This window comes from Castanea sativa, chromosome 3 (genome assembly GCF_040712315.1).
Source record: "Castanea sativa cultivar Marrone di Chiusa Pesio chromosome 3, ASM4071231v1".
Classification (NCBI taxonomy): Eukaryota; Viridiplantae; Streptophyta; class Magnoliopsida; order Fagales; family Fagaceae; genus Castanea; species Castanea sativa.
The window spans coordinates 46,374,878-46,390,047 of NC_134015.1; the positions used below are offsets into that span (position 1 = coordinate 46,374,878).

The following is a 15,170-nucleotide window of genomic DNA, read 5'->3' on the forward strand; positions in this document are numbered from 1 at the left end:
ATTAGAATATTGATATATAAATTGTGAGGCTTCAAAAATTGATGCGGAAAAATATTATGAGATCAACCAAAAATCAAACCTCTTCAATTTTAGATATATTATAGATTACAGAATATATTTCACATCCAAAATAAATGAATAAAATTCCTCCATTTATGATCAATGTTCTTTGTAATTTATGCTCTATGTATGATTGGAGTGGAAAAGGAGACTACGGAAAACGGGGGAAGGAAAGGGAAGAGCTATATTTATCAAATAAGAAAAAGAAGAGGAAGAGCTATAAAGGAAAATGTGGTTTTCTATTATTTAGTCGAGGTAAAAGGGAGATAAAAGAAAGTGGGCCTGTTGGAGTTTTCATTTAGGGGTGTACTATTTTTTTTTTTCATCCAAATTGGAAAGAAAATGGGAGGGGGAATGGAACTAAGAATAAGATAAGATTACTAAATTAGCCCTCCACTTTTCCATCCTTACACTTATATATATTGTACTTTTATATAATAAGGGAATAATAATAATAATAAACGTTGTGAAATTTTTAATCATGGAAAGAAAAATTCATAAAATGCAGTTCTTTAACTTTAATAATAATAATAATAATATTGCAATTCATATATTGTACTTTTTTGAAATTCATTGTTGTATCAAAAAAAGATATTCATTGTTAAAGTGCCCAAATTTTGTTTGAAAATAATAATCTAAAAAAAAGTGCCCCAAATTAAAGAATATAAAAACTATGTTAAAAAAAATATCATATTCTTCATTATATACACACACACGCCCTATCTCACAAACACCAAACAAATACAAAGAGGGATCCTTTAAGGGTGACTCGAGGATGCTATCTAGAGTTTTAAATTCAAGAACTTAGTAGAGTAGAGTTTGTTGAAAATAGGCTAATTTTAGGCTAAATCTACTTTACTATACTCCTCATCCCTCCCCCTTAATCCAAACGGACCTTAGGGATTTATGAGGTTTTGGAGACCACTTGATCAATTCATGGAGTTGATATTAATATGTATATATTTAGCTATTAAACCTTCTTAGTTTTTTTTAGGAAATTAAACCTTCTCAGTTGATTTACGAAAAGCAAAAATATAATTTTAGGAAAGATTTTCCTTCCTTCTATAATTCAATTGACATTGCTTTAAAATGATGTGAAAAATAAAGATTGGTGGATTTCAAAAATAATAATAAATAATGTTTGAATTTTTTTGTGATAATTTGTGATATATTAGTTTCTAAAAATCATGTAATAACATTTGTAGTATTTCTAGCACCATCACTAAATTTGTATTAAGTTTCTCTAAATTTCCCTTCTAGGAGAAAGTTTTTTAAAATGTCATCTATTCGAAACGAGTGAATTAGATATTTGTGATATAATTAATATTAGAAAAAATTATTAGCACAATTTTGATATTTACTTAAATCATTAAAGATGTTATAAAAACTAATCTACCAGCTTTAGATAAGAAAAAAAAATTAGAGTGTTGTTATCTTAAAAAATACAAAATATTCCACTTCATAATATTCTAAAAATTATCTTTAAAAAATTTATTTAAGTTGTATTAAAATTGAGGGTGATATCCTAATTGAATGAATCCCAAGAAAATAAAAGCTCATTTGGTATGTGTATTTAAACAATAAATTTTTAATTTTTTTTAAATTTGTGTTAATAGAAAATATATAAATATATATAATATTATTTAAAAATTAAAAATAAATATTTAAGTTGATTAACTGAACATGCCTCGTTTCTCTAATTTGACAATTCTTACATTCACGCTCTCTCCATGCAAGTACCAAGCACTCTTCCACTTGCTTTCCTTTCTTCGTCAAGTCGCTCTAGTTCCCTAACGTACAAACAACGGTTACAGTCACATTCACACTCAAAGTAAACTGACCGATTGGACTCTCCCTAGTCCCCACGCGCTCATTTCATTTCACAACCATTTCCCAGAAACCCAAAAAAAAAAAAAAAACATTCACAACCCAAACAGACAACTTTATGAGTCTGTTTGGATAGAACTTATTGCTGAAAACTGAAAACTGAAAACTGAAAATACTGTACAAAAATAATTTTTTAATGTGTAAAAATTACTGTTCATCCCAAAAAGTACTGTTCATTGGCCTAAAATCACTGTTCAGGGCCAATGAACAGTGACACATGCGCGTGGAAAAAAAAAAAAAAAAAAAAACTGCCCAGACGTGGACGCAGCCTCCTATCCAAACGCATTCTATATAGTACTTAACTGAAACTGCTTTCTCTCACTCTGCGTACACAGAGCAAAACTGCCGTGTCAGTGAAACGGCACTCTTAAAAAAATGGCCACAGAGTTGGAAGAGAAGTTGATAGAAGAAGAACTCGGGTACCCGATTCGGCTCTCGGAGCAAGTTCGGGCCGCGGTGGACGAAGCCAATTGGTTCAAACTTGAGTGTACTGAAGTGGGCAAGCAAGTGGACCGGGTCTCCCAGATGCTCCGAACCATGACCCGGTTCGCTTCCACGGCTCAGTTTCTTTACGACCGGCCGATTCGGCGAGTGACCGCCGAGGTGTCGAAGAACTTAGAGCGTGCCCTAACCCTAGTCCGGAAGTGCAAGCGCCGGAGCGTTCTGCGACGCGTCGTTACGATCGTGAGCGCCGCCGACTTTCGCAAAGTTCAGAGCTTTCTAGAGTCTTCCGTCGGCGACATGCGGTGGCTTCTCAGTATCTTCGACACCGAAAACGGCGGCTCCGGCGGCGGCGGCGGCATCAACCTCTCGCTCCCTCCGATCGCGAGCAACGATCCGATTCTCTCTTGGGTTTGGTCTTTCGTCGCCACGCTCCAAATGTCCCAGCTGCCTGAGAAAATCGAAGCCGCGAACGAACTCGCTTCGTTCGCGCGAGACAACGATCGGAACAAGAAGATCATTATCGAAGAAGGCGGAGTTCCGCCATTGTTGAAGCTCCTCAAGGACGGCGAGTGTCTCGAGGCGCAAATTGCCGCCACGACGGCGATTTATAACTTGGCGAATGAGGAAGAGAGAGTCCGAGCGATTGTGAACGAGCTCGGAGTTCAGATTATAGTGCAAGTGCTCTCGGACTCACCGATGGTGGTACAAACTCAGACCGCGAGATTGGTGGCTCGAATGGCGGAGTATGACCCGATTGCTCAAGAGGATTTCGCGAGAGAGAACGTGATTAGGCCGCTGGTGACGCTGTTATCGTTCGAGACCTTTGTGGATGATCATAAGGACCAATTGAGTAAGCAAAGCTTTCATTCAATTGTTCAAATTAATAAGCAAATGGAGAAGAAAACATTGACTAGACCCAATAGCAGACCTTATTCGAATGCAAATTCAAATTCAAATATCAATTCTAATTACTATCATTATTATTATCATAATAACGAGGGGAGTAGTCGGGCCGGGCAGCATAGGAGAGAGAGGGAGAATGAGAAGCCGGAAGTGAAGCTTAGTTTGAAAATTAGTTGTGCCGGGGCATTGTGGATGCTCGCCAAAGGGAGTGTGTCGAATAGTAAGAGGATAACGGAGACAAAAGGGTTGCTTTGTTTGGCGAAATTGGTTGAGAAAGAAGAGGGTGAGTTGCAATACAATTGCTTGATGACTATAATGGAGATAACGGCTGCAGCTGAGTTTAATGCTGACCTTAGACGCTCCTCGTTTAGGATTAATTCTCCGGCTGCCAAGGCAGTTGTGGAACAGCTGTTGAGGGTGATTAGAGAGTTGGACAACCCGATATTACAAGTTCCAGCCATAAAATCGATTGGTTCATTGGCTAGGACTTTTCCAGCTAGAGAGACCTGGGTTATTGATCCGCTGGTGACTCAACTTAGTCATAGAAACCTGGATATGGCTGCCGAAGCTGCCATTTCGCTGGGGAAGTTTGCTTGTCCGGATAATTTTCTCTGCGTGGAGCATTCCAAGACAATAATCGAGTATAATGGTGTGCTGCAGTTGATGAGAATGTTAAGGGCCAATGAACGGACACAGTTGCACGGTTTGATTCTCCTTTGCTACCTTGCAATACATGCTGGTAACAGTGAGGCCTTGGAACAAGCTAGGGTTTTGACTGCCCTCGAGGGGGCAGACCGAACTGTGGTTGCACAGCATCCTGAGTTGAGAGAATTGGTTTCCAAAGCAATATACCATCTGAATCTGTATCAAGTTGGTGTTCAATCTCAAATGCATTCATTTGTTCCTTGAATACAAACTTTAGAGTAGTGGACCCAATGTTTTTGTAGGGGCATTACTATGTTGTTCAGTACTCTTGAATGGGGTTGATGCTTTTTGATTAGATGAAAACATGGGTTATAGAAACATACACAGTTGCTCAATAAGGAAATACAATAGTTTATTAAATTAGATTGTCTTGCGGAAATGAAATTATGCACAGTTTAAAGCAGATTGGTTTTGTAGATCTGTTGTTTTTAGGAACTGGTTAAAATTCACGTCCCCCTCCCCCCCCCCCCCCTTTCTCCCTCTCTCTCTCTCTCTCCCCGTTCTCCTTTCGCATTAAAATGTTTTCCCTTGAAAATTTTCGTTATATCAGTTATAGGTACGGCATAGCTGAAACAGTAATGGATTTGATTAATACCTATAGTGCACTGGTGCAGGTAATGATACTGTTTTGACTCTTTTCACCTGCTATTTTCTTGGTCAGTGCTGACTACATCCCTGAATTATGTCCCCTTAAACTATGCTATGTTATTCCTTATGCGTATGAATTATGGTTTTCTTAAGTAAAATGAGACATAGAATTTCCAAGCAACCATCCCCAGTTCTTCCTATCTTGCATGCTTTCTTTGTAGTGTGATTGCCCTATGTTTTTTGCGTTTTGCTCTCTTTATGACCTGCAGAGACTTGTTCTCTTGATTAGCATTAATTGGCTTTTGAGGACAGAGCATTTTGATCAGCAAGGAGTCTATGAATTAAAATATGTTCAGCGTCTTGGATTATCAGAGGTATGATTACGTGCAGTTGTCATTATCAAGTTGAAATTCCAAAAGTGCTAAAGTTCTATTTGTTAGAGATATTTTGGCTACAGATTTGTGATTAACATATATGTCAGTATTTTAAATTTAGTTGTGTAAATGCTTCATGCATGTAAACTAAAATTTAGACTTTCAAGACAACAAATATGATTATGATATGTTAGATTGAAAATGGAAATTCCGGTCGTATATTCCTGATAAATGCATTGCTTTGAGGAATATATTCTTATTATGCATCACTGACACACTTTGAGGATGAAACTCCAGTAGTATGCTGAATGCGATGATATTTAATTTAGAAAGAAGGGGAGTCACAACTTTGGCAACTGCGACAACGAGGTGGAGAAAGACAATCAAGCTTACAAATCACACATCCATTTGGGGGAAATGTTTCAAATCCCTAATAGCCCAACAAGAAACAAAGAGTTCCAATTGTCAAGTTCATTTAGATTGTGTTACAGCTAGAGGGATAATTTAAAGAAGGATCATGAGAGAGGAAAAATTAGTCCTATGACTGTACTGGTAAATACAGGGCATTCATTCCTACAATTCACAATACAATACATATGATACACTAGTAGTATTATTAAAAATCTTATCCTTGAGAGGATCTACTTCACCAAATTTCATCATAGCTAAGTTCATGGAACGTGAGAAGCAGATGAATAATCACTGCTTCCGGAAGAAATCGAAGAATTTCTTGGGAATCCTACAAGATCTTCATATTTTTATGGCTAACCATTTCTTTGTTTAATTTTACATAGCAAACTTTTAACATCTTTGCTTCGATTGATTCTACAAACGTTGCTAGTTATGGGGGAAAAGCAATCACATGGATCTTTTAGTTTATCATCATAAGCTGCCAAGTATATCTTTCAATCTTAAATTTTGACACCTATGGGGGGGGAGGGTTCTGACAACTCTTAGTAGAGGCCCTAGGCTTATAAGGTGAAATCATTGTTTTTGTTCTAGCAGTGGGATACCCTGAGAGGTTTTAGTTCTTAACTTGTTCACATGTCTTCACTATGCCTTCCTATTTGCAAAATTGTTTAATTCAATTCATTCCAAATGTCTCAAATAAGAGCTATACCAACTCTGTTCTAGAGCATGGTAGGGCAAGGCCAGGATAATTTTGCACTGTCTGTTGGATTCATGCTTTGTGTTCTCATCTTTTTTGGTTTAGTCTGATGGACTGCACCTTTGATTTTCACAATATATGTCTGCACTTCGTGAACTTGATCGTTTCGGTTCGATTTTGTGTTGATTCAGACTTACGTGAGATGTAACATCCTGGTTCTCGCTTTTTTGTATGAGTTTGATGTTTTGTTTTCAATTTTGTTATGTGTGTTTAATTGTATAAAGTGGTTGGAAGCCTACCATACTACTAATAGCTAGAATCATAGTTTGGTGTTTCTAGACATCTTTTATTGAGTTGATGACCATCCAATAAACTTCAATTATTATGGAGAACAGCTATATTTTGAGAGGTATTGGCAGACTATTGGATGGTTCTTAACCTCCTTGTCTGTTATAGCTTCATTATTAAATTGAGTTGCCTCGTTGAAGTTTCGCATCGACAACATACAAATAAGTCTTAATCAAGAATAGTTCTTGAAGATGCGAAATGTTACTTTTTAAATCATGTCTTCAATGCTCTTACGTTGTTAAAGATATGTGGAACGCCCATAACTGTCATTTACTTGTTTATTTTTAGCAGTAGTGATGTTTTATTACCCAATTCAGCGAGGATTTTAAACCTTGAATGCCTCGGATTTGAAATAACATCTAATCCTATAGAATTTCATAAATCCTTAGCTGCACTCCGAAATAATGACTGGGTATTTCCAACCTAAATATGTATGGGTGATCTTAGCAAGGATTAACTCCAGACCAATATGGGTACAGGTAATGAAAGACACTTGCATGTCCCATGCATTATGCCAAATCCTATTTGATGGGTATTTTGATTGAGACCTTACCGGAATAGTCTTAGAAAAACAGGATAGGGAGTGTTGAAGTTCAATAACCTCGATCTCATTTTTTTCCCCCAAATCGATTTGAATCTTTATAAGAAACCATACAAAGAAGAGAAGTGCCACCCTAGAAAAAATAATGTTGATTTTACTATCGAAAACCTTATATACTTTGATGAACTCACGTCTGTTCATCCTATTGGTTTCCTGAATTCTCTTCACCCGGTGTTTGCCCAACAAATTCTTGAGGGACAAGGAAAATTTCAATCCTGATGTGCAAACTAACGTCCTCAAGTTATTTTTCTAGAGTTCACCCAGAGTTATATCCCTCAGGTTTGAGCCTTACTCAAAAGTATATTTCCACCTCTCTTTGAGTAATGGACCTATGGTGTAAAGTTAAGGAAACACCCGAAACAAATGAAAAGTGAATGACTTCAAGAGATCAAAAACGGAAAAAAAAGACATGTTGATGATGATGAAGTAGGAAATCCTAGTGAAAGAGAATAAATGGAGAGTAAGTCTAAAAAGAGAAAATAATAACAATAACAACATTTTTTACCACCACTGAGGTGGTAGGTTGTGATTGGTGTACAATAAAAATAATGTTAATAATGGTACAAATCAAACGAAAGTGATGTTGCACTAATCACAGTCATCAACCTCAACAAATTGTGAAATTGGCTGTGCCTGTAACATTGTTGTCTTTCCTATTCTATTCCTGAGACTCCCTTCAATAAAGTGAGTCACAAGAAAAATTCATAATAATTTCACCACACCTATTTAATTTGCCAACCAACTCACACCTAGCAAAACAATTACAAAGTAAGAAAATGGTTTCGGAAACTCACTTCTGTTTTAGAGAGAGAATTTTGGCGGTTGGAAACGTAAAGAATATGTGTTTGTTGACAATAGTTCTTTTGAATCGTTTTGAACCACTTCAGCAGCCCAAAGAAAGAATTATTGTCCAATATTAGGCCCAGAAATGCCCCTCCTCTTTGTTTTTTAGTAAATTTTTTTTAAAAAAAAAAAAAAAAAAAGTTGAAGGAGAGAGGGTGACGTCTTCTACGTTGCTGTATGAGCGTCCCCACTGGTCACACGTGAGCTCGATACAAGGGTGTTTTGAACTTTGGGCTTAGGGTCACTTCTTTTTCGGTATACTTCACATGACTTGTTTATGGTATACAATTTTCTATAATTCTTGCCCATGTAGGGCAATTCTAACAATTTTTTTAATGGTAGATTAGAATTTCAAAATTATGTTATTTGTTCCATGATAATTGTTTTTTTATTATCATGCCAAAATATCAAATTGGTTTTTTGGTGTATGTGGGTTTATATCTCAATTTTCATATTCAACTTTAAAAAATTTTATTAGTGAAACTAACTGAAATTCATTGAAGTAATGCAAACCTAAAAAGCAACAAATTCGACAAAATTGGGCTGTATGTCCGTGTTGGACACAAACATGCCTCAAACACAATTGTATGTTTTTGTGTGAGTTTCTATTAAAAAATAATAATAATTGAGACACATCAACCATAGTCATAACACAATTTGGATATGATTGATCTTTTTTTTTTGAAAGCTCATCTATTTGTTTTATAAAATCAGATTTTTTTTTTTTTTATAATTTAATTGTTACAATATAACTAGATGAGAGAAATTTGAAACTTCAATTTTCCTTGTAACAAAGACTAAATAGTATCATTTAGTTAGTTACAAGATTCTTGGCATGTTTGCCGAAAATAATAACTTCCACCATTCCTACACTTTCTAGCATAAAGATGACCAACCTCCTTTCGATCCTTTACATCCACACATGATTTCCACCTTGAATAAGATCTTGAATTTCATAATTTGATATGCATAATTATTACCACCACTTATTTGATTTCTATTTCCTAATTTATTTCAATATGGTTTCCACTTTCCACCAAGGATTTCCTAATTTTTAATCCCATCCAAGATCCTTTCGAATACGTAAAAACAAGAAGATTAACGTAACAATTATTTTTTTCTATAAATAAAAGATGCAATCCTTATTTGTTATTCTGAATCAGATGACCTTGGATGTACATCATCCGATATTTTATGATGCCCCGTAATTTACATCATATCTTAAGAACTTTTATACGATTCTCTCAGTACTAATTAATTAAAATATTTCTACCTGATGATACCAATACAGAACCAGAGTAGTGCTGAAATACAGAACCATTAAATCCAGTACTAAAATCATATGCTTGAAGCCTTGAATACAACGGAGGACTTCTATGTACGAACTTGGGATTCCAATCCCAACTTTTTCTTTTACGTAAAGAAGAAAATAAAATTTTCGATTGTGCCAACATTTTTTTTTTCTTTTCATATCATCAAAGGAAAAAAAATTCCAGTGCAGTCATTAAAAATGGCATGGGCATTGACGAATGGACATCCCTAGAGGATAGCACAGTCATTAACCATTTGCAGCTCATTCAAAGGATGTAGTATCTCTTATATCAGCTACGTACAACATCTCTATACATTTTGAGAGTCTCATCGGTGATGAGACCCACATATATGAAAGAAATGTTGAAAAGAGCTGATACATAAAATACTTTTTTGATTCGGAAAGCCTAAGCGATGGCCCTATGACAATTCGGAAGCCATCGCGAACAAAAATGAGAACACCTGAAGTTATCACCTATAAGTATAACTCCATTGAAACACCTTAAGTTATCACCTATAAGTATAACCCACCTATAAGTATAACCCAATGGAGTCGGAAGTCTCAACACAAGTGTCACGAAAAACACAGAACCTAGCGCGACTCCACATGGTATCCATCAGACCATAAAACCTAATCACCATGAACACTTTCTAACGCAGAAAGAAAGCCAATGCCAAGCATCTGGCTAGTAGTATAGAAGCATGGAAATGGCAAAGGTTACGTATGAAGTAAAGCAAAATAATGCAAACGTGCAAACTATTGTTAAACTCTCATTTCTAATTGTCTGAATGACTGAAGCAACAGCCAAATTGTACCTCAACTTGCCATGAAAGCCATAGTTTGGAACAGTCAAGGCATCAACCATGCCTCAATAGAGCCCTCAACCTTAGTGAATGTCCATCAGCCTGAATACTTATTTTTCTCAGTTAAAAGAATGGAGGCTCACAAAAATGCTACCAACTTTTACAATAGTTTCGTGTGAATGCAACTGGTGCAGCAAGTGACTTCAATTCCTATGGAAGATGAATTCAAATATGATGGTGGTGCAATATAATGATAGTTGAATTGATGATGAATTATCCAAGTAATGGAGACAATAGATCGAGTAATTTCTCCTTCCAATTCCATATAATACAACAATAATTATTTTTTTTTAAATCCATATATTATATACAACACTAAAATCTCAAGTGAACCATCCAAGTAATGGTGACAATATATCCTATTTCTCCTTCCAATTTCATGTAATACAACATACCTATATAATAATAATAAAATCCATATATTATATACAACAACAAAATCTTTACAAATAGCAGTTAAAAACTGATTTCAGGCATCAAGTGAATCATTTATGATCCAATGAATCTACAACATGTCCTGATCATAAGAAAGAAATCAGAAGCTCAGTCACTAAGTTCAATTATCTATGGGACATTAACACCCTGGGAGTTACTTTCATCGATAAGGATACCTTCAGGGCTATTCACTGGTCATTTGCTCAATCCAATTATACTGCAAGCAATTTGTAATTAAGGTCGCAGGTCCTGGATCCATCAGATTACATGAACAGCACACCTGGTTTTGTTTAGAAGATACAGGACAGCTAACAGATTCCTCAATGATGCAACTGAGAACTCATACAAGGTAATTGGTCGAGAAATTTCAAACTGCCCAATCCTAAATTCAACACAACTAAATGTGCAATTAGAACCATTAGTTTGGGCTTAAAAAAACAACTTTGCCTAGGATAAGGCTAAAATATGCCAAGTGTAGTAAAGGATAGGGACATAAGTTCTTCATCTATAGATTCTATACCCTAAACTACGAAGTTCCATCACTCATCAGGAAGAATATAACTAAAGGAAAGGCTGCCAAAAGGCAAGGACAGGGATATGTACAGGTTTACAAACCATTTATAATATAGCTCAGCGAGATGAAGGCAAAGCTCGCCAATTGTCAGCAAGAAGCATGACTCGATCACGTGAAGTTGCTGACAATTGTTGGAGGATTACATTCTTCACATGAGCTGCGGCTCTTTCTCCAGCACGGGAGGCAAGTTCCAGGTACACTACAGCTTTCATCATGTCCCCTTCCTGCCCAAGTGTAACCATCAGAACCACCAAGAAATTATTCAATTAACATAAAGTACTACAATGTAAATCTTTAAACACCATATTTAATCCCCCCCCCCCCCCCCAAAAAAAAGCCCCACAAGAAGAAGGCAAATAGCTGTCTTTTCTAATCATAACCTTAAGTTTTTATAATCAGAGTTGGAAGTAGCATGGGAAGACGGTGAATGTGGTAAAAAATGTTGTAAGTTTTAAAGCTAACCATTAAGCTTGATTAAATTAGACTCTCTTAATCTTAAATTTAGAAAGTTATCATACCACCAGGAAGAGGGCAATGCAGAAAGACAATGTGTTGAACAAAAATCACAACTTATATACATCTAAGCTTCATGCCTAACCATATTATGATCTCATAATATTGTCTGATCTCATCTTCTTTTGATCTTTCAGCATTTCATTCTTATTACAAGATTCAATGTCAAGACTTACCAAGAAAAGATTCAATGACATCAGTCTTAGCATAAAGAATCCTACTCACTTTTTTCCTTCACAACACCATTCAACTAATCAAAAAAAGAATCCTACTCACTTTACTTTTTTTATATTTTTTAATTAGTAAGCAAGCAACACATGCACCTGTGGGTTTTGAACCCACAACTTAATACTCCACCCACTCTTGGGGAGGAAGTACCATTTGAACCAAAGCTCATCAGCTACTCACTTTACATAAAAATATAGTTATTCCTATAAAAATAAATAAATAAAAACTGTGGGTCAATTATTTACTTTGTGCACATATTTCCTTCAAGTACAATGAGAATGGTGTAGACATGTTACTTACAGAAAAGAGAGCAAGTCCATGCTCAAATTGTGCTTTAGTGTGACCACGATCAGCTGCCCGCTTCATCCACTTTCTTGCTAGTTGATTACTACGCACCAAACCTTCACCAGATGAGTAGCATAGCGAGACATTGTACATAGCACGCACATACCCACCTTCTGCAGCTTTTAGATACCATCTAGCCTGTTTCAGGAGAAACCTATCACAAGCAAAACCTTGAATATGACGCACCAAAAAAGGAACAGAAAGTGCCTAATAATCTCAGATATTCTCATAGAAAACAGCCGAATTTAAGAGAGGAAATTGGTAATGCAACTGTGGCAGGTCATTTGTTGCTAAAATTGCATTAGAGTCAACATAAACACGACAAGAAATTTTTGATATACAAAATCTAGGAATATCCGAGATATAACAAAATATGTAGCATCCTTAGTGCACTACTAAAAGCCAACAATCTAGTATTGGCAAATGTGGAAAAGTTAAACCAATCTCAGAGCATTTCCTACCCAAAAAACAGCTCACTCATAGATTAAGAATATAGTGAGTAAGTGAGGAATAACATACAGCATCTTTTATACTGCAATTAACCCCTCGACCTTGATGCAGACAAAGTGCAAGTTGGTATTGAGAACGGACATGTCCAGCAATGGAAGCTTTATATAACCATGTCAAAGCTTCCTTCAGATTTGGAGGTTCAGCTACAAGCATTATTAGAATTTCAATAAGCACAAGATTGTGTAAATAATGAAAAAAAAAAAAAAATACAATCAAAGTCCAGCAATTCAGAACTCTGCACTTAAACATATCAAGGTTCCATTCGGCTTTGCGTTTTTTAGAAAATGTGTTTTTCAAATGAAGGAAAAAAGTGCGTTTCCAAATCACAGCTCACGGAGAAAATGTCCACATTTTGTTGTTCTATTGATATCCACATTTGAAAACAAAAAGTACCTTGCAAAAAAGAAATGGCCAAATTGCACTGTCCAGCAGGGTCACCAAGCTCCGCAGCTTTGTGATACAAAGCAACAGCCTTGTCCTTGTGACCTAATTCCCAGTAAATCAAACCGGCATCCACCATAGCCAGAGCTGAACCACGAGCCGCGCCTTTCAAGAACGAGTCCAGAGCCTTGTCCAAGTTAGGGCGGACCCCACCTTGACCGTGCTTGAACCGCTTCCCCCAATGCAGCAACAGCATCGCCTCTCTCAACGGCTTGAGCGCCTCGCTCCACGACTTGCACACCAGCGACGCGGCTCGAAGGTTTTGGAGGCTAAACGACGCCGCGATTTTCGTCAACACGTCGTACGGGAGCGCCGAGAAATCCTGGCCGTCGGATGGTCTTGTGGTGTAGAATCGGATCTGACGGGTCGAAGTTCGCGTGGGGAATTTTGGACCCTTGATTTTTGATAGTGGAAGGGAGAGGAAGCGAGAACCGTCGGATCGAGCTGGCCAAGTTTTCTGCTTCATCTTCTTTTGGGCTCTCACTCACACACTCTCACTGTGTTTTTGATTTTGTGTACCTAGCTAATGAACAATGGAGCGACGGTGGCAATGGATTCTCTTACAGAGTTTAAAGCAATCTCAGCCGCCCGTTTGTTTCATTCATCGCTTAGATCTCGCCACTTCAGAGTTCAGAGGAGGTCGATTCGTAACGTTCTGCTGATGCCAGGTGAAACTTTAGGAGCCGGAGATTTTGCAAAATAATATTATTTTGATAAAATTTTTTGACACAATTACAAAATTATTTATTAGTAAAATAACTTTTTAAAAAATATTAATTAAAATATCTTTTTTTTTAGAGAAAGATTAAAAAAAAAAAAAAAAAACTTAATGTGGAGTCTTGAGTACGCAACTTTAGCCTTGAATTGCAGGCACAAATATAATAATAAATCATTTATGAATACATCTGTTTCATAAATTGTTGAAAATCGCAAAGCAAACTTCTGGATCTGCCAAGACACGGAAAATAATTAAATGGGCTCTGGAGATATGAAGATATACTCTAAAATACTACAATGTTTTCTAATAAACTCAGTACATCTGCAAAACCACTTGATTATAAGTAGTAATGCTAGAGGAAAGAGAAGTATACATATTACCAGTAACAGCAACAAAGCTATGTTAGTCAAAAATTGAATATTCATATATTATATTTAAATAAAATAAAGAGAGAGGGAAAAAAATAAATACATTTCCAATTCATAAAAGCCTCAGAAGCTTAAACCAGCAGACTTAGCCACCAAACCTTAAAAAAAAAAATCAAAAAAAATCAAAAATTTTAAAAATTTAAAAATGAAAAAGAAAAAAGAGGCAACCATAACATTACAACTTATAGGTAGTCCGAAATTCATGAAATGTTAAATTGTATAAGCAATCACAGCAAAAACTCGTAAAACGAGATCAGGATTAAATGAAGTATGGATGATCTAAATAAATTTTGAATTAATTAAAAAAAAAATTGGAGCAGAAGTCATAGGTAGAATTTAAACGAAGCTTGCAGGAGCTAATTAAATAATATTAATGTGAAATTTCAAATCAATAGAGATTAAACTAAAACGTGAAGTTTCAAACAATAGGTATAGTTTTCAACATGCTCTAATTTTGCTCAGCAATTAAAAACAAAGAACAAGAAGTTGAAAATTGAAACAGAAGAAGAAAGTTGTAGAAGAGAGGAGAGGAGTTACAAGGATCTTGGCTCCGAAAGAGACTGTGAGGACGACGTCGGAGTTGGAAGGATCGTTGAGGAGACGGAGGAAGAAATCCAAGAGCCTTGAGGACGGCGGTTACGAAATTTCCCATTGCTACTGCTCAGATCTTTCTCTTTCAGGGAAAATGGGCCATTAGCCATAATTGCTCAAGAATATAGTTAGTAGGTACTATTTCAAAAGTTAATATAATACTAACATCTCGAGGCTAAGAGAGTCGATTTTGGGGGCTAAAATCGATTATTTGAGATTCGATTTCCATGATCTATCACCTCTGACGTGGCATTTTATCCACGTGGTGTCCACCTGAAAATCGAATCTTAGAGACTCGATTTATAAACCAAAAAAATTTCAAGTCTCTCTAAAAATAAAAAATTATCTCTA

General features: G+C 36.2%; 2 protein-coding genes across 2 annotated transcripts; one reads left to right on the forward strand and one right to left on the reverse strand.

The window, feature by feature from the left end:
- The first annotated feature begins 2,241 nt into the window (after nucleotides 1-2,241).
- On the forward strand, nucleotides 2,242-4,401 carry LOC142627185 (uncharacterized). Its single transcript, XM_075800984.1, has one exon. The coding sequence runs from the start codon at nucleotides 2,323-2,325 to the stop codon at nucleotides 4,201-4,203; it is 1,881 nt and encodes a 626-aa protein (XP_075657099.1). The 5' UTR covers nucleotides 2,242-2,322; the 3' UTR covers nucleotides 4,204-4,401.
- Nucleotides 4,402-10,411: 6,010 nt separating this feature from the next.
- On the reverse strand, nucleotides 10,412-13,731 carry LOC142626957 (F-box protein At1g70590-like). The gene is made up of 4 exons (XM_075800705.1): nucleotides 13,035-13,731; nucleotides 12,651-12,784; nucleotides 12,087-12,269; nucleotides 10,412-11,269 (listed from the first exon to the last, which is right to left on the reverse strand). Exons 1-4 carry the CDS (start codon nucleotides 13,546-13,548, stop codon nucleotides 11,102-11,104), a joined length of 999 nt encoding a protein of 332 aa, XP_075656820.1. The 5' UTR covers nucleotides 13,549-13,731; the 3' UTR covers nucleotides 10,412-11,101.
- Between the last annotated feature and the right edge of the window lie 1,439 nt (nucleotides 13,732-15,170).